The 18,055-nt window shown below is 45.8% G+C and overlaps 1 protein-coding gene across 3 annotated transcripts in view; it reads right to left on the bottom strand.

The window, feature by feature from the left end:
• Nucleotides 1-15,461, bottom strand: part of upb1 (ureidopropionase, beta) — a 196,063-nt gene extending 180,602 nt beyond the window's left edge. Inside the window, exon 1 of one of the 3 annotated variants that reach the window (XM_069933758.1) lies at nucleotides 15,330-15,461. In XM_069933758.1, the coding sequence (XP_069789859.1) occupies nucleotides 15,330-15,412 (83 nt within the window). In that variant the 5' untranslated portion in view covers nucleotides 15,413-15,461. The remainder of the gene's footprint in view (nucleotides 1-15,329) is intronic. The other 2 variants (XM_069933759.1, XM_069933760.1) reach the window with 2 other exon arrangements.
• Nucleotides 15,462-18,055: the final 2,594 nt, after the last annotated feature.

Raw genomic sequence — 18,055 nt, 5'->3', positions numbered from 1 at the left:
TTCCTCAGATAAGGCGACCAAAACTGCACACAATACTCCAGGTGTGTTCTCACCAAGGCTCTGTACAGATGCAGTAAGGTATCCTTATTCCTATACTCAAACCCTCTTGATATGAAGACCAACATACCATTTGCCTTTTTAACCATCTGCTGTACCTGCATGCTCACCTTCAGTGACTGGTGCACAAGAATCCCTAGGTCTCTCTGCACTTCCCCATCTCCCAATCTATTGCCATTCAAATAGTAATCTGCCCTCCGGTTTGTATTACCAAAGTGGATAACCTCACATTTATCCACATTGTAGTGCATTTGCCATGTATCTGCCCAGTCCCCCAATTTATCCAAATCACACTGGAGTTTCCTGATCCCCTCTTCAGTGCATACAACCCCTCCTAGCTTAGTGTCATCTGCAAATTTGGAGATATTACATCCAATCCCCTCATCCAGATCATTAATGTAAATTGTGTACAGCTGGGGTCCCAGTACAGATCCCTGTGGCACCCCACTGGTCACCGCCTGCCACTCAGAAAATGAGCCGTTTATCTCAACTCTATGTCTTCTATCTGCCAGCCAGTTCTCAATCCACATCAATACCTTGCCTCCAATCCCATGAGCCTTGATTTTGTATGCCAGTCCTTTATGTGGGACCTTATCGAAGGCCTTTTGGATATCCAGGTAACCACATCCACTGGCTCTCCCCCATCTATTTTACCTGTCACCATCTCAAAGAATTCCAATAGATTTGTCAAGCACGATTTACCTTTTGTAAATCCATGTTGACTATGTCCGATCCCTTCTCTGCTAGTCATATGCTCCTCTATTACATCCTTAATAATGGATTCCATCATTTTGGCCACTACTGATGTAAGGCTCACCGGCCTATAATTCCCCGCTTTTTCTCTACACCCCCCTTTTTAAATAGTGGGGTAACATTAGCTACCCTCCAATCCATGGGTACTGATCCTGAGTCTATCGAGTTCTGGAAAATAATTCTTAAAGCATCTGCTATCTGAATGTCCACTTCCTTAAGTACCCTAGGATGTAGATTATCAGGCCCTTGGGATTTATCGGCCTTCAATCCCTTCAATATCCCCAAGACCATGTCCTTAGAGATACTAATTTCTATTCCATGACAAGAGGACACAGTTTTAGAATTAAAAAGTACCAACTTACGATAGAGATGAGGAGAAATTTATTTAGCCAGATGGCAGTGGATTTGTGGAATTCGTTGCCACATGCAGTTGGGGAGGCAGGATCTTTAGGGGAATTTAAAGGGGAAATTGATAGGTATCTAATTAGTCAGGGTATCATGGGATAGCGGACAAGGCTGGAACTTGGAACGAGATGCGAGAACAGTTTAGCTCAGGAGGTTTCACGGAGCAGATTCGATGAGCCAAATGGCCTGCTTCTGTTCCTTTTTCTTGCAATCTTGTGAATATGAAAAGTAGTGAACCCAACACCAACCCCTGCAGAAAACTACTTGTCATCAACAGCCAGACAGAAAAGGCCCTTCATTCCCACTCTCAGCCTTCTGTCAGTCAGCCAATTTTCTATCCACACTTTTATCTCTCCCATAATACCATGGGGTTCTAACTTGTTCAGCAGCCTCATATGCCCACCTTGTCACAGGCCATCTGAAAATTCAAGTATATATCTAACCTGCTCACTACTTCCTCAAAGAATTCCAATAGTACCGTCAAGCAAGATCTACTCTGAAGGAAACCATAACGACTTTGACCTTTGGCTTCCAAGTAGCCAGATGGACTCTAGGATCTTACCAACCACTGAAGTCAGACTGACCAAGCCTATAATTTCCTGTTTTTTGCTTCTCTCCTTTCTTAAAGAATGGAGTGACATTTGCAATTATCCAGTCCTCTGGAACCAGTCCAGACTCTAATTATCCTTGAAAGATTGCTACTAATGCCCTCCCATCTATTTTTATGCCATCGGCAGAGTTGAATGCCTTACACTCTGCCCTCTGCTACAGGTCATTAATACATCATCAATAATTGAAGGGCAAGAATTGTTCCTCCTCTTCTTACATCCTTCCAGGCTGAAGCCTCCTTTATTCTGACTTGAATCTCCATGTGAAAAATTGAATCATATTAATGTGCTTTTATCTTCTACACCAATATTTTGTGGCATTATAATCGAATGCCTTTTGGAAATCCAAATATACTACAGCTAAGGTACTCCTTTCAATCAATTCTAGTTACATCCTTGAACTCTGGCAAATACATCAAACAATTTTCCTTCCATTAAACCATGTTGACTTGGTTTGATTGCATAAATGACTAACAATTTTTTCCTTGATTATAGGCTCCAGCAACTTGCCAACAACAGATGTTAAACAACTGGCTAAGCTTCCCACTGTTTGTCTTCCTCTCTTAAACAAAGGATATCACATTTGACCTGCTGGGTTCCTCCAGCAGTTTGGTCTTTGCTCCTGATTCCACCATCTGCAGCCTTGTCAAGTCAAGTCAACTTTATTTATGGTTCATACCATGTAAAGATGAGATAGCATTTCTCCAGGACCACAGAGCATATTTACAAGTTATGAAAGCAGTTAACACATTAAAATATTAAGGTATTAAGATGTATACCCTGAAAGTCCACAGCACACTATGCCCTATACCTGATGGCCTGGGGAAAAAAGCTGTTTCCCACTCTGGATGTAAGGGCTCGACTACTTCGATACCTCCTGCCAGATGGCAGAAGGGAGAACAGTTTACATGCAGAATGTGTGGAGTCTTTTACAATGTTCATTGCTTTCTGCCTGCATCAAGTATAGTAGATGTCCTTCATGCTAGGAAGCGGTTCCCCAATGATCTTTTCCACTGACTTCACTCTCCTCTGCAAGGTCTTGTGGTCCAAGGAGGTACAGCTTCCAAATAAGGTAGCAAAACAGTTGCACAAGATGCTCTCAATATACCCTCTGCAGAATGAAATAAGGATGGAGGGTGGGAGATGAACTTTCTTCAGCCTTCGCAGTAAGTAGAGGAGCCGTTGGGCTTTCTTGGCTATGGAGCTGGTGTTAAGTGACCAGGTGAGATTCTCCGCCGAGTACACTTCAAGGAACTTGATACTCAACAACCTCAATGGTCGAGCTGTCAATGGTCAGAAGAGCATGATCTACCCGGGCCCTCCTGAAGTCAACAGCCATCTCTTTTGTTTTTTTTTAATGTTCAGATACAGGTTGTTTGCTCTGCACCAGTTCATTAGTGTCTGCTCTTCGTGTCTGTATGCTTCCTCCTTATTCTTACAGATCAAGCCCACCACGGTTGTGTCATCAGCGAAGTTAATGATGTGGTTCGAGCTGTGTTTGGTTGCACAATCGTGGGTCAGCAGAATAAACTGCAGTGGACTAAGCACGGAGCCCTGGGGGTCTCCACGCTCAGTATGATAGTCTTGGAAGTGCTGTTACCGATCCGGACTTCTTGAGGTCTCCCTGTTAGAAAGTCGAGAATCCAATGGCAAAGGAAGGTGTTTAGTCCCAGCAGGCCCAACATCCTTAGCAGGTACTGAGATATGATCATGTTGAATGCCAAACTGAAGTCAATAAACAGCATTTGGATATGTCTTTATTTTCCAGGTGGGTGAGGGCTAGATGAAGGGCAGTGGCGATGGCATCGTCCGTAGAGCGGTTGGATCTGTATGCGAACTGCAGGGGTCCAGTGAGGGGGGCAGCGGGTGCCTGATGTGCCCCATGACAAGCCTCTTGAAGCACTTCATGACGATGGGCTTGAGTGCGACAGGGTGGTAGTCATTGAGGCAGGACACAGACAACTTCTTTGACACAGGGACAATGGTGGCAGCTTTGAAGCACGTAGGGATCACAGCGCTTCTCAGGGAGATGTTAAAGATGTCAGTCACACTTGCTGTTGGGAGTATGAAGATGGTGCAGAGGAGATTCACTGGGTGCCTGGGACGAGCTGTTTCAGTTGTGGAAAAATTGAAAAGAGTGGATTTGTTTTCCTCAGAAGAGACAAGGCCAAGAGGAGTTTAGATAAGACATTATGAACATCATAGATGTCGAGAACAAGAGTGTATAACCTTAGGATAAGAGGCAGGTTTGGAGGGGACAACAGGAAGAAATTCTTCCAGAGGGTGGATGGAATCGGCGATACACTGACTGATAGGGTCCGGCAGACACAATCTCCCATAGTACATGTACCTAGACAAACATTTGAATCACCAAAACATAGAACAAAATGGATCAAATGCTGATAAACGAATTAACATAGATGTGTTGTGTCAAAAGGCTGGTTCCACGCTGTGTGACAATTAAGATCACCATGATAGTTGGTTGCAGTTCCCTTCTTACAAATCTTTTGCTATCTCCCCATCTATGCTCTGTCCTATCAAGAAATACCTTGGACCAGAGCTCCTCTCCCCATTCTTTATTATCCAAACCTTTTTTCCATATCAGTACCCACTGTATCAATGATGCTACTCTGCACCAGGCCGACTCCTCCCTGAATTAGCAATGCTGCATGAACAGACAAGGGATTGGAGGCACATGGGTTTAGTCAGATTCACATTGCACCATTCCTTGTTCATCCTTCCTCTTTGTGATTCTTTTGGAAGATTGAGTTTCCAATCCTAGTCATTCTCCATCCACATCCCTACAATAGCTATTACATCAAATTCACTTGTTTCCTTTCTCTTCTCAAACAACTGGGGGGAGAAAATTGAGGAAAATAAATTTAAAAAATATAAATAAGAATAAAATAGGTGAAAAATATGCAAGTTAAAATTTGTAAAAGCAAATGTTCTCTGAAGTAACGTATCCACCTTTGGTGAAGATGAGAGGAAATATTCAGCCAGTGGAGTGGCTTGCTCATAGCAGCTGTTTGAATAAAGTTGTGTCAAGTGGACATGGTGTTGCCCAGGATGAAGAGCTGGTTGATGCCGCTCACTGTTGAGGTGACTCTCTTAAAGTGTCTCCTTATCCCTGCTGAGTAAGTCACCCCGGTCAGAGGTGTTGTTAACTGGGGGGGGGGGGGGGGGGTTAATTATCGAGTGTGCTAATGTTTATCTTTTGGGCGGCTCCATGTTCATTTTAAGTACAATGTAGTATTTTTGCCTTTTAAACTGTTTATTCTTAATGCAGGTGTATTAGTTAGACATTGTAAGAGCAAGTCTCAAGCAACCGGAAAATCTACTAATTCAGCATCTACCGATCCCCATGGGTGCCAGGTACCAGGGTTTTACTATACCTTGTAACAGATGGTGTGTTTGGGTACAAAGTTAAAGCTCAAGTTTCTGTAATCTGTCATGTTTTCTCATATACTCATCATTACTCAGTGCCACCACTTTTTAAATTCTAGTTCATTCTTCGAACTACCACTTGAACTACCACATGACAATCATAGTGTCTGCAGACTTTCCTGTTTAACTTGCACCCCCTCCTCAGTTTAACAAACCCCTCTCTATTACTGTGCGATTAGCCAGGACACAGGTGCCAGCAACGGTTCAAAGGATGACCACTGAAACAAATCAGCTCCCTCTTCCCAAAACCCTTTCTATTCCCCCCACCCCCAAAACCAAAATGTGACCCACATACTTACTTCTCTAATCTTATTTATCCTTAGCCACCCTTTGGTGGGAATGTTTAGCAGAAGCAATAGTTCAAGCAAGAGTAGGACTCCTTACAAGCACTGGTGAAAGTAGGTGAAACTTGTGTGATTCAAGGTTCCTTTATTGTCATGAAATGAAACAAGTGTAATATTACATGAAATTGACTTTATTCTTCTGTAAGGCAAAGAATCGCTATCAGCAGAAATTGCTTGTTGCCCCTTAGTCAGGGAGAGAAGCAAAAGAGAGTTCACCCAGAGTCTCTGTGGATTTGCTTCCAGCAAACCCGCAGCCACACAGACTTCAGTCCAATCCGTCACCAACCCGAGCTCCAGAACATGATCAGGAAGCCTTCAGCGTCCTCTACTCACTTTCGCATCCTGGTTGTTTCAGCCAGTCGTCAGCTGTCCACAGCATGGTATGAGTTTTATGACCACTGCCGTTGCCAGCAGCTTGCATGGGTTCTTCACCTCGAGTCAGCAAAAGCCTCCCATCAGTGTGTTCTTCAACCGCAGAACACCTCACCGGTCCACTGTTGTGATCATCTCCTTTGATTCTCCTTCTCAAACCGGGGCAGGGAAGGGGTTCTCCCCGTTTTCAGGTGCACTGGACTAGTCCTCTGCTTCCCGAGTCTGCAATCCCTCGTGACCCCTGCCAATCGTAGGCGCTGCCATCTTGGGCTCGGAAACAGCAGTCACAGGATTTTAGAACAAATCCTTGTCTGCTCCCTTAACAGGCCATTTAAAGCCTGCACAGAGCGATGAGATTGGCTGATTAACTGTAACCAATGAAAGGAAAGAAAGCCAAGATGGAGCAGCCACTGTGTGAACAGAAACTGAGGAGGTGGTGCAGGTGACAAGGGGAAAAAGGCTTCCTTAAAAAGGCACAGGTGAGGTTGGTTAATGTCTTTTCTTGTGCAGTCTGACCAGTGGGAAAGGCAGCCAGGGCAGTACCATGCTCTTCTTGCATGATGTGGGTAATCTGGGAGAGCACAAATGCCCCTGATGACTACACAGCATGTAATAGTTTGAATACGCCTGATCTTGGAAGCTAAGCATGCTCAGAGCTGGTCAATAATTGGTAGAGAGACTGCCCAGGAACACCAGGTGCTGTGAAGGGCGCTGGACAAAGTGGCGACTCTCTGTCTGCCTCACGGTTGATATTACATGACAATAATGGACCCTTTACCTTTACACCTGCAAGAAGTGCATCCAACTGCAGCTCCACACAAACCGAGATGGGGAACTGGAGCTGGATGAACAGATCATTTGGGAGGCAGAGGTGGTGATACACAGGAATTCTAGGAAGCAGGTGGCCAGGTAACTACAAGAGGGAAAGGGAATGCAGGGTTCCTCTGTGGCTGTTCTCTTCAATACCAAGTATACTGGTGGGCTGGGTTGGGGGTTGGGGGAAGGGTGACCTAGCAGGGACACTTCAGTCATAGGGGATTCATTGGCTAGGAGAACAGATAGGAAATTCTGTGGAAGGGATGCCAGGGTTAGAGACAACTGATCAATTCCATAGAATTTTTGGAAGGGATGGGGAGCAGCCAAAAGTCATGGTACCAATGACAGTTGGGAAAAGGGATGAGGTCTCGAATGATGAATCTAGGGAGTTAGTAAGGAAGCTAAAAAGCAAGACCTCATGGGAAGCAATCTGTAGATTTCCGCCTGTAGCATTAGCAAGTTGTGGTGGATGAATGCATGGTTGTTGGACCATTGGGACCTCCTCTGGTATGAACTGTTCAAAAGGGACTGGTTGCATCTTGATGGACCAATATCCTGGCAGGCAGGTATGCTGGAGTTGTTGGGGAGGGTTTTAATTATGTAGGCAGGGGCATGGGAACTAGAGTGTTGTATCAGATGATGGAGCAGTTGGTGAAAAGCTAGATGCAATTGAAAGTGAGATGGTGAAGAAGGACAGGCAGTGAATGGAGCAGAAATCCAGTCAGTTGGTTGAGTTGAAATGTGTGTACTTTCATGAGAGAAATATTAAGTAGGGTGATGAACTTGGTGCAATGGAACTACGATGTTGTGGCCATTACAGAAATGTTGCAAGGACAGGATTGGTTAATGCATGTTCTGAGGTTGAGGTGTTTCAAAAGGGATAGGGAGGGAGGTAAAGGGGGGAAGGGGGGAGTGCCCCTGCAAATTAGGGATAGTATCACAGCACCAGAAAGGGAGGATGTTGTGGAGGGATTGTCTACTGAGTCATTAAAGGTACATCAGAAACTGGAAGGGACCAATCACTACAATAGAAGTATTCTGTAGACCCCAAAATTGTCATGGGGACAGAGAAGCAGAAAATAGGCAGATTTTGGAAAGATGAAAAAAAGGGCTGTTATTCTTGGAGACTTCAACTTCCCTAATATTGACTGGCACCTCCTTTGTGGAAAAAGGACAGATGGGACAGAATTTGTCAAGTGTGTCCAAGAAGTATTCCTGACACAGTTTGCGGACAGGACATGAGGAGATGCCTTTCTGTAATGAACCCAGTAAAATGACAGGCCTTGAGGCAGGAGCATTTTAGAGATAGTGACTACAACTCCCTGACTTTTAACATTTCTATGGACAAGAAAAGGAGCCGACAAAATAGGGAAGTGTTTAACTGGGTAGAGCTAATTACAATTGGATTCTTCAGAAACATGGGAGAGTAAATTGGGAACAGATGTTCTCAGGAAATGCAGATCATAAATGTGGAGAATGTTTAAGGACTATTTGTGTGGTTCTGAATCGGTTTGTCCACTGATAGAAAGAAAGAATTACAGGGTAGACAGAAAGGAACTCGAGGAAGCACTAAGAAGGGAGAATGAGAAGACCTTGAGAAGTATGTGAAGAATAGAGTGAGGACAGGAATGATTATGGATAAAGGGGAGGAATATGGGCCTGGAAGCAGAGGAGGCCCTACATGAATACTTTGTTTCATTGTTCACCAGGGAGAGAGACCTTGGTGAATGTGAAGTCCATGCAGGACAGGCTAATGTACTGGAGCATGTCAAGGTTAAGAAAGAGAAAAACATTCCAATGGACATCCCCAGGACCAGATGGGATATATCCCAGCTTATGGAGGAAACAAAAAAATGGCAGTGCTGCCACTGGTGCAGAAACACAGCGCTGCTCCACTGGGATCTACTGCCTGCTAGAGGAGCTGACTGTTTTTTTCTAAACATCCTGCAACCACTGAGGTTTGTGCCCTGTGCTGGGCAGCGTATGAGTGGTTGTCATCTTCGGGAGAGCAGCAGACTGGCAAAGGGCACCAGAAACAGGGGAACACCCCTCACTGAGAAGGAGAAGCCTGGGAGATGAGCCTATAAAAAGTGACCATGGGAGCGAACCAGCGATGCTGTTGGTAAGTTGCGGTCAAAGGACTCACACAGGCTGCTGGTGGCTTGCAGTCGAGTGACTCAAACCGGGCTGCAGGAGACTGGCTCGTCGGAGCTAGGTATCAAAACAGGTTTTGAGATGGTGCTGAGGGCAAGAAGGGCTCTCAAAGGGTCTCATGCATCAAAATCTTCCAGATGGTATTGGAGGTTTTGGATCTGGAACTCAGCTTACCAATGGATTGAACAGAAGTCTGAAGCTGAAAGAGCACTGGAGGAGAATCCATGGACACTTAATGTCTCTGAAGGAACTTGCTTTTGCTTCTTTTTCTCTTAATGCATGCGCTGGGCAACAGTCATGGCGATTCCTTGTTTGACATTACAGCAAGCAAAAGTTGAAGAATATTGTGCATTTTTTGTATTCTTTGGCTTGGCTTCGCGGACGAAGATTTATGGAGGGGGTAAAAAGTCCACGTCAGCTGCAGGCTCGTTTGTGGCTGACCAGTCCGATGCGGGACAGGCAGACACGATTGCAGCGGTTGCAAGGGAAAATTGGTTGGTTGGGGTTGGGTGTTGGGTTTTTCCTCCTTTGCCTTTTGTCAGTGAGGTGGGCTCTGCGGTCTTCTTCAAAGGAGGCTGCTGCCCGCCAAACTGTGAGGCGCCAAGATGCACGGTTTGAGGCGTTATCAGCCCACTGGCGGTGGTCAATGTGGCAGGCACCAAGAGATTTCTTTAGGCAGTCCTTGTACCTTTTCTTTGGTGCACCTCTGTCACGGTGGCCAGTGGAGAGCTCGCCATATAATACGATCTTGGGAAGGCGATGGTCCTCCATTCTGGAGACGTGACCCATCCAGCGCAGCTGGATCTTCAGCAGCGTGGACTCGATGCTGTCGACCTCTGCCATCTCGAGTACCTCGACGTTAGGGGTGTGAGCGCTCCAATGGATGTTGAGGATGGAGCGGAGACAACGCTGGTGGAAGCGTTCTAGGAGCCGTAGGTGGTGCCGGTAGAGGACCCATGATTCGGAGCCGAACAGGAGTGTGGGTATGACAACGGCTCTGTATACGCTTATCTTTGTGAGGTTTTTCAGTTGGTTGTTTTTCCAGACTCTTTTGTGTAGTCTTCCAAAGGCGCTATTTGCCTTGGCGAGTCTGTTGTCTATCTCATTGTCGATCCTTGCATCTGATGAAATGGTGCAGCCGAGATAGGTAAACTGGTTGACCGTTTTGAGTTTTGTGTGCCCGATGGAGATGTGGGGGGGCTGGTAGTCATGGTGGGGAGCTGGCTGATGGAGGACCTCAGTTTTCTTCAGGCTGACTTCCAGGCCAAACATTTTGGCAGTTTCCGCAAAGCAGGACGTCAAGCGCTGAAGAGCTGGCTCTGAATGGGCAACTAAAGCGGCATCATCTGCAAAGAGTAGTTCACGGACAAGTTTCTCTTGTGTCTTGGTGTGAGCTTGCAGGCGCCTCAGATTGAAGAGACTGCCATCCGTGCGGTACCGGATGTAAACAGCGTCTTCATTGTTGGGGTCTTTCATGGCTTGGTTCAGCATCATGCTGAAGAAGATTGAAAAGAGGGTTGGTGCGAGAACACAGCCTTGCTTCACGCCATTGTTAATGGAGAAGGGTTCAGAGAGCTCATTGCTGTATCTGACCCGACCTTGTTGGTTTTCGTGCAGTTGGATAATCATGTTGAGGAACTTTGGGGGACATCCGATGCGCTCTAGTATTTGCCAAAGCCCTTTCCTGCTCACGGTGTCGAAGGCTTTGGTGAGGTCAACAAAGGTGATGTAGAGTCCTTTGTTTTGTTCTCTGCACTTTTCTTGGAGCTGTCTGAGGGCAAAGACCATGTCAGTGGTTCCTCTGTTTGCGCGAAAGCCGCACTGTGATTCTGGGAGAATATTCTCAGCGACACTAGGTATTATTCTATTTAGTAGAATCCTAGCGAAGATTTTGCCTGCAATGGAGAGCAACGTGATTCCCCTGTAGTTTGAGCAGTCTGATTTCTCGCCTTTGTTTTTGTACAGGGTGATGATGGTGGCATCACGAAGATCCTGAGGCAGTTTACCTTGGTCCCAACAAAGCTTGAAAAACTCATGCAGTTTGGCATGCAGAGTTTTGCCGCCAGCCTTCCAGACTTCTGGGGGGATTCCATCCATACCTGCTGCTTTGCCACTTTTCAGTTGTTCGATTGCCTTATATGTCTAGGAACCTTTGAAATTGCTGGGGCTTTGGCAATGATACTTATGTCCACCCTGGCCACAGGAAAATTACCAGAGTATTGCAGAATGGCAAGTGTAGTCTCCATTATTAAGAAAGTCCAGAGGGAGAATCCTGGGAATTATAGACCAGTGAGTCTTGCATTTGTGGGAGGATAATTATTGGAGTAAATTCTTAGGGACAGGATTTATGAGCATTTAGAGAAGTTTAATCTCTCGGGAACAGTCAACATGGCTTTGTGAGACAGGTTGTGCCTTACAATCCTAATTGAATTTTCAAGATGACAGAAGAAATTGATGAAGAAAAGGGGGTGGATGTAATGTACATGGATTTTAGTAATACATTTAACAAAGCCTCCCACGGTAAGTTCATTCAGTAAGTCTTCGGATGCATGGTTCCTAGGCTGCTTGGATTCAGAATTGGCTTGCCTGCAGGAAATAGGAGGAAATGTTCTGTCTGAGATTGGTGACTTGTGGTGTTCTACACAGATCTATTCTGGGACTGCTACTCTTTGTGATTTTTCTAAATAACTTGAATTAAAAAGTGGGGTCAGAAAGTTTGCAGATGAGACAAAGGTTGGAGGTGTTGTGGATAGTGTAGGTTACTGTAGCAGAGAAGAGGTCAATGGAATTCAATTTGGATAAACATGAAGGGATGCACTTTGGAAGGTTGAACTTGAAGGCAGAGTATTTGATTCTAGACTCCAAACAGTGTAGAGAAACAGGAGGATCTTGGGATCCAGATCCATAATCCCTCAAGGTGGCTGTGCAAGTTGATTGATATGGTGGTTGAGAAGGTGTATGATGTGCTGGCCTTCATTAGTGGGATTGATGTAATGGTGCAGCTCTGCTAAACTCGAGTTCCACCATACTTGCAGTTTTGTGCTCAGTTCTAGTAGCCTCATTATAGAAAGGATGAGATGCTTTGGAGAAGATGCAGAAGAAATTCACCAGGATGTTGCCATGTCTGCCTGAGTGTTGTCCTGGTGCTCCAGTTTCTTCCCATGTTCCCAAACTGTATGCGGTTAGTTCAGTGGTTCTCAACCTTTTTCCTTCCACTCACACACCACTTTAAGTATTCCCTGTGCCATTGGCGCTCTGTGATTAGTAAGGGATTGCTTCAGGTGGGATGTGGGTGGAAAGAAAAAATTTGAAGACCACTGTTTTAATTATACCTAATTGACTTGTCATGTGTACGGTTTCATAACTCCAAAGGAAATGGGCCAACGACGATTTTTCTCAAGCAAAATATTTCAGTAACAATTGGGTCGAGAGCAGTGATTCTCAACCTTCCCTTCCCATTCACATCCCACCTGAAGCAATCCCTTACTGATCACAGAACACCGATGGCATAGGGAATACTTAAAGTGAGTGGAAGGAAAAAGGCTGAGAACCACTAGGTTAATTGGTCACATTGGTGTATTTGGGTCAGAAGGGCCTGTTACCTTGCTGTATTCCTAAATCATAGGCTGAAGAGTCTATGCTGTGCACCAATGTTCTAAATCAATCATGATAAATAGTCAGACTTGATAGGCTGAATGGTCCAGTTCCATTCCTATATCTTGTGTTCTTCAATCCCACTACCTTTCAGGAGCTCATCTCTTAACATATTGTGCACTCCAGGTTCCAATCTACCTATGGGTGGAATTCTTTTCTCAAACACCTCCTCTGAACCCTTCACCGCTTCTCATGGAGCTGAGCACTGTGGTCATTGGAGCCTCCCCCCTCAGAACTGTGCATAGCAGATAAACAAGAAAATCTGCAGCCCCTGCAGTACACAGATATGCTATTCTCCCTCCTGCCAGGTGCCCTGCCCAGGGGCAAGTTCAATGAGATCTTCTGTGGCTCAAGTTAATTCCTCTAGGTGAAGCACACCAAAATGTTGGAGGAACTCAGTTGGTTTTTCAGCGTCGAGCCTGAGCCCTTCTTCAAGGTAAAATCAGAAAAGGCAGAAGCAGGATACATCAGGAAGTCTCAGAATTCAAACAATGGTGGAGGAATCCAGACCAACAAAAGGTATTAATTGGATGTGATAAGGGTAAAAGGTAAAGGCTCCATTATTGTCACGTAATACTACATTTAGAATGTAACATACAAGACATTCTTTAACTTTAAAGAAAGTACGGAAGACAAAGTCGCCACTTTGTCAAGCCCCTCACAGAAATGCAACCCCTGGTTTACAAGACCAGTGCTTTAATGACTGAGCTATCAGACTAGGTAGAATCTATCATGTCTGTACATAAGTAGACAGGGAATGGAGAGATGACAGGGGAAGCAGGGGGAGCTTGGTTTTAACCAACACCAGAGAACTCTCTATTAATGCCATCTGGTTATCAGGTGCCCAGTCAGAAGATGAGGTGTTGTTCCTCCAATTTGCGGGTGGTCTCAGTCTGGCAATACGAGACCATGTACAGACATGTCGGCAAGGGAATGGGATGGAAAACTGAAATGGGTGGCTACTGGGAATCCACGCTATTGTGGCGGACAGAACCGAAGTGCTTGATGAAGTGTTCTCCCAGTCTATGTCCAGTCTCTCCAATGTAGAGACCACAGGATGCAGTAGATGACCCCTGCAGATTCACAAATGAAGTGTTGCTTCACTTGGAAGGACTGGGACCCTGAATGGTGCTGAGAGAGGTGTGGGAGCAAGTGGAGCATCTCCTGCAGTCACAGGGGTAGGTGTCATCTCTCTATTCCGTTTCCTTTTGCACAGACATGATAAATTCTATCTAGTCCCTTATCACATCTAATTAACACCTTTTGTTGGTCTGGATTCCTCCCCCAGTCTTTGATTTGAGACTTTCTGATACATCCTGCTACTGCCTTTTCTGATTTTTCCTTGAAGAAGGGTTCAGGCCCAAGAGGTCATCAATATATCTTTTATGTTTTCTCCCCCACATAGAAATTGCATGATTTTTCCACTCTGAAGTGTCTCCCTACCTTCCGGGAGTGGCCGTTCACACAGGAAAGACCAAAACTCCAAATATCCGTATCACACCACCAGTTTAGACAGAATAGTTGAAGCACAGCATCCGTTGTTCACGGATCACCTGCAATTCAGTTTAGACCACAGGTGATCTGTGAAACTACAGGTCCAGGAGGTAAAATGTCAGAACGGGAATGAGTCCTTATTCCCATCTTTTTACAGAGATTGCCTTCCGGGAAATTCGGAATAACTTCCTGGAACACAGCAACTGTGCAAAAAACATATTTGTCTCCTACAGATGTTGTATAGAGCAGCTGAGTTCCTCCATCATTTCGATGTATTTACTACAATCACAGAAGGTGCTTTCAAACCACCTTGTAAAATGGGGTTAACTGAGCAAGTTGCCTGGTTAGCACCCCACTCACAAGGCAGCTTGAAAGGATTCGACCGACCAAGTAAGAGGGCTCCTAAATCAACCGGGTCCCTGCCCAACCTCAGTCAGGGAACCCAGTTAAACTTACCTAGGTCCGTCCACCAGCGGTTTGAAAACAAAAATGGCTGACCTAATTACTCCTGTGATCAGGGTGAGAGAGGGGTCGCTACCCGGGGGGGGGGCACAATTGGGGGAAGTGAGGTCACTGACATGGGGGGCGGGGGGGGGGAAGAGGTCACAGCTGCAGTGGGGACGGGTAAACCATGATCGCGTGGGGCAGAGGGAGGTCGACTGCCGCGGTGGGGGTGGGCAGAGGGGGTCGGGTGCCGGGGGGGGGTGGGGGGGGAGGTGGTCGGCTGCCGCAGCGGGGGTTGGCGCGATTCACAGTGGGAGATGGACAGTTGGTGGGGGAGGACGGAGGAAGACCGACCACCGAGAGTTTGCGTGATGCGTCACCCATCGCGTTGTTGCGGGGGTGGGATTCCCCCCTTAAACCACCGGGTTGGCGATTTAATGGGTCGACCCCCCTACAGCCCCAGTAATTGCATCTGGCTACCCAGGTGCTGCAGCTTAAAAGAGCCTAGTGTTTCTCACTCCCCTCATCCTACCCAATGATCACCTTTTGTTGGTCTGGATTCCTCCCCCAGTCCAGCTATTCCTTGATGGAGGGCTCAGGCCCGAAACCTCTCTGTCTCCTACAGACGCTTCAAGACGGGCCGAGTTCCTCCAAGCTGCCGGGGTTTTTCCACTACGAGGCGAATCCCCAAACTAGGGGGCAGGCCGACGCCGCCAGTGGTGCAGGGCCCGCACACAGGCCGCCGGGAATGTACTTCCCCCCCGGCGCCGCCCGGCCTCACCTGAGTTGCTTGCCGTAGAGGATGGCGCTGAGCTGCTCGGGCGTCAGGCCGGCAGCGGCGACCCCCACCTTCCCCTCCGACATGTCGTCTCCAGCAATGCCCCGACCGCGCGCGTGACCAGCGCCAACTCCCCCCCCCCCCCCGCCCTCCTGCTCCTGATTGGCGCAGCCGTGGGAGTGGCGGATGGGGGCGGGGCTAACGGGGAGGAAGAAGCCGTTCGGCCCTCCCTCGCTCACCAAGATGGTGACTGATTGTGGACCGGTGGGAGGTGAGGTAGCTGCAGGATTTGCCCTTTCCCTTCCTTCCCACCATCCAGTCAGGGGCCCAGGTGGAGCAGGGGTTTATGTGAGCTGCTTCCCATCCAGTCGGTACTCCCCTCCCACCTGAGCCCCTGCCTCGAAGCACCAGAGACCCAGGCTCAACCCCTCGCCCTAATCCGCTGTCTGTGTGGAGTTTGCACCTTCTCCCCGCGTTGGTTTCCTTTGGGGTCACCATTTCCCCAACCGACGAGTAGATGAATGGGCCACTGTAAGGGTCTATGATGGTATAGATAGAATAAATGCAAGCAGGTTTATTCCACTGAGGTTTGGAGAAATAAAACAAAACTAGAGCACATGGGTGAAGGGGGAAATGTTTAAAGGAAACATGACAGGTGAAAGTTGAATTGGTAAATGCGGGCTGAATTTTGGCATTTAAAAACAATTTGGAAAGGTACATGCATACATGGAAGGGAGGAGTATGAAGGGATATAATGCAGGTCAGTGGGAAGGCAGAATCGTAGAGCACTGTCCAGAAGGGCTAAAGGGCCTGTTTCTGTGCTGCAATGTTCTATGTAGGCTCTCACAGTGTCCACAACTTGCTGGGGGGAGTTGAAGAATAAAATGTGGGATTAACGCAAGGTTGGTGTAAATGAGTCTGCAGCTGACGTGGTCATTACCCCTCCAAAAATCTTCGTCCGCGAAGCCAAGCCAAAGAAGAAATGAGTGGTCATTGGGTGGACTCAGCAGACTAATGGTACCTCACAGCCTGCCAAGATAATCATTTATCCTTTCTAGTCTTTTGCATCTCTTGGCTCAATCTCAATCCAAATCTTTTTCACCAGCGTTCTACATGGGAACCTTCTGAAAAATCAAAATATAACAATCACTTCATTTATTCCGCTCAATATATATATATATATATATATGTGTATGTATATATATGTGTGTGTGTGTGTGTGTGTGTGTGTGTGTGTGTGTATATATACATATATATAATATCTAGAACTTCATTAGATCAATCAAACATTTCTCTCTCATAGCTCCACAGTTTTATTTCCCAAGAGCCTTGGGAGAAGGCGCTTGAGAGACAAAAAATTGTTTCCTAAATGTCAGGCTAATAGGTGAATGGTTCCTTGTTTTCTCTCTCTTCAGTAGTGGGGTCATATTTGTTTCATCTAATCTGTAGAATCTGCAGCCATCTTGGCAAATAATAACATAGCAGAAATCCTGGAACATGGATTATCAGGTCCCTGAGATGACTCCGTTTTCAGGCTTATTGAAGGCCAATGTGCCAAAAGCTCTTTGCTTCTCTTTTTCTCTTAATGTAAGGGCTGCTGGATGACACTAATGACAACTGTTTGCCTGCCTTACAGCAAGCAGAAGGCAATTTTGTTTAATATTACATGTTCTGTACTATTACATGTCAATAAAGGAATCTTGAAGCTTTACAACCCTATCCACCTGTGATGCCACTTTCTGGGAATTATGAATCTGCATTCCCAGATCCCTCTGTTCTGCTGCACTCCTCAGTTGCCCTACCATTTACCTTGTAAGTCCAACCTTGTTTTTTCCTTCCAAAATGCAACCACCTCATATTTGTCTGCATTAAATTCCATCTGCCATTTTTCATCCCATTTTTCCAGCTGGTCCAGATCCCTCTGCAAGCTTTGAAAGCCTTATTGGCTGTCCACAATGCCTCCAATCTTTGTGTCATCTGCAAACTTGCTGACCCAATTTACCACATTATCATCCAGATCATTGATATAGATGATAACAATGGTCCCAACACTAATCCCCGAGACATTCCACTAGTGACAGGCCTCCAGTCTGAGAGGTAATCATCTACTACCACTCTCTAGCTCTACCCATAAAGCCAATGTCAAATCTAGTTTACTGTCTCACCATGAATACGAAGTGAATGAACCTTCCTGTCTAACCTCCCATGTGGGACCTTGTCAAAGGCCTTACTAAAGTCTATGTAGCTTTTCCTTTCCTCCACCAACCTTCCTGATAACCTCAAAAAAATTATTTGTGCCATGAATTGTTTTTGTTTTCTTTTTATTCTTTTTATTAATCATATTGCAGGTAAACAATATGTGAGGAGAATAGGAGAACATCAAAACGGGGAAAATATCATTGTATGACATCATATGATATAACATATTGCATTACACCACAATTAACAAATATGCTCTCATCTCCTCAAACTGAAATCTTCAAAAAAATAAACATTTTATTAAGTAAAACCCCACCTAATCTAAGAAAAAAAATGCTTGCCAGCCTATCCTGAGAAATTATTGATAAAAATTAATCGTCTGGAGTTCACCAACAAAGAGAAAAGAAATAAAATTAAATATAGTCCAGAAGGGAAAATAATTATATTAACTAATTCATGTGGAAATAATTTATAAAAGGTCAAGTCTCTTCAAATTTAACAGAAGTATCAAATGTACGACTCCTAACTTT

The sequence above is a fragment of the Narcine bancroftii genome, chromosome 4 (genome assembly GCF_036971445.1).
Source record: "Narcine bancroftii isolate sNarBan1 chromosome 4, sNarBan1.hap1, whole genome shotgun sequence".
NCBI lineage: Eukaryota > Metazoa > Chordata > Chondrichthyes > Torpediniformes > Narcinidae > Narcine > Narcine bancroftii.
This window is presented reverse-complemented; position numbering and strand designations above follow the sequence as displayed.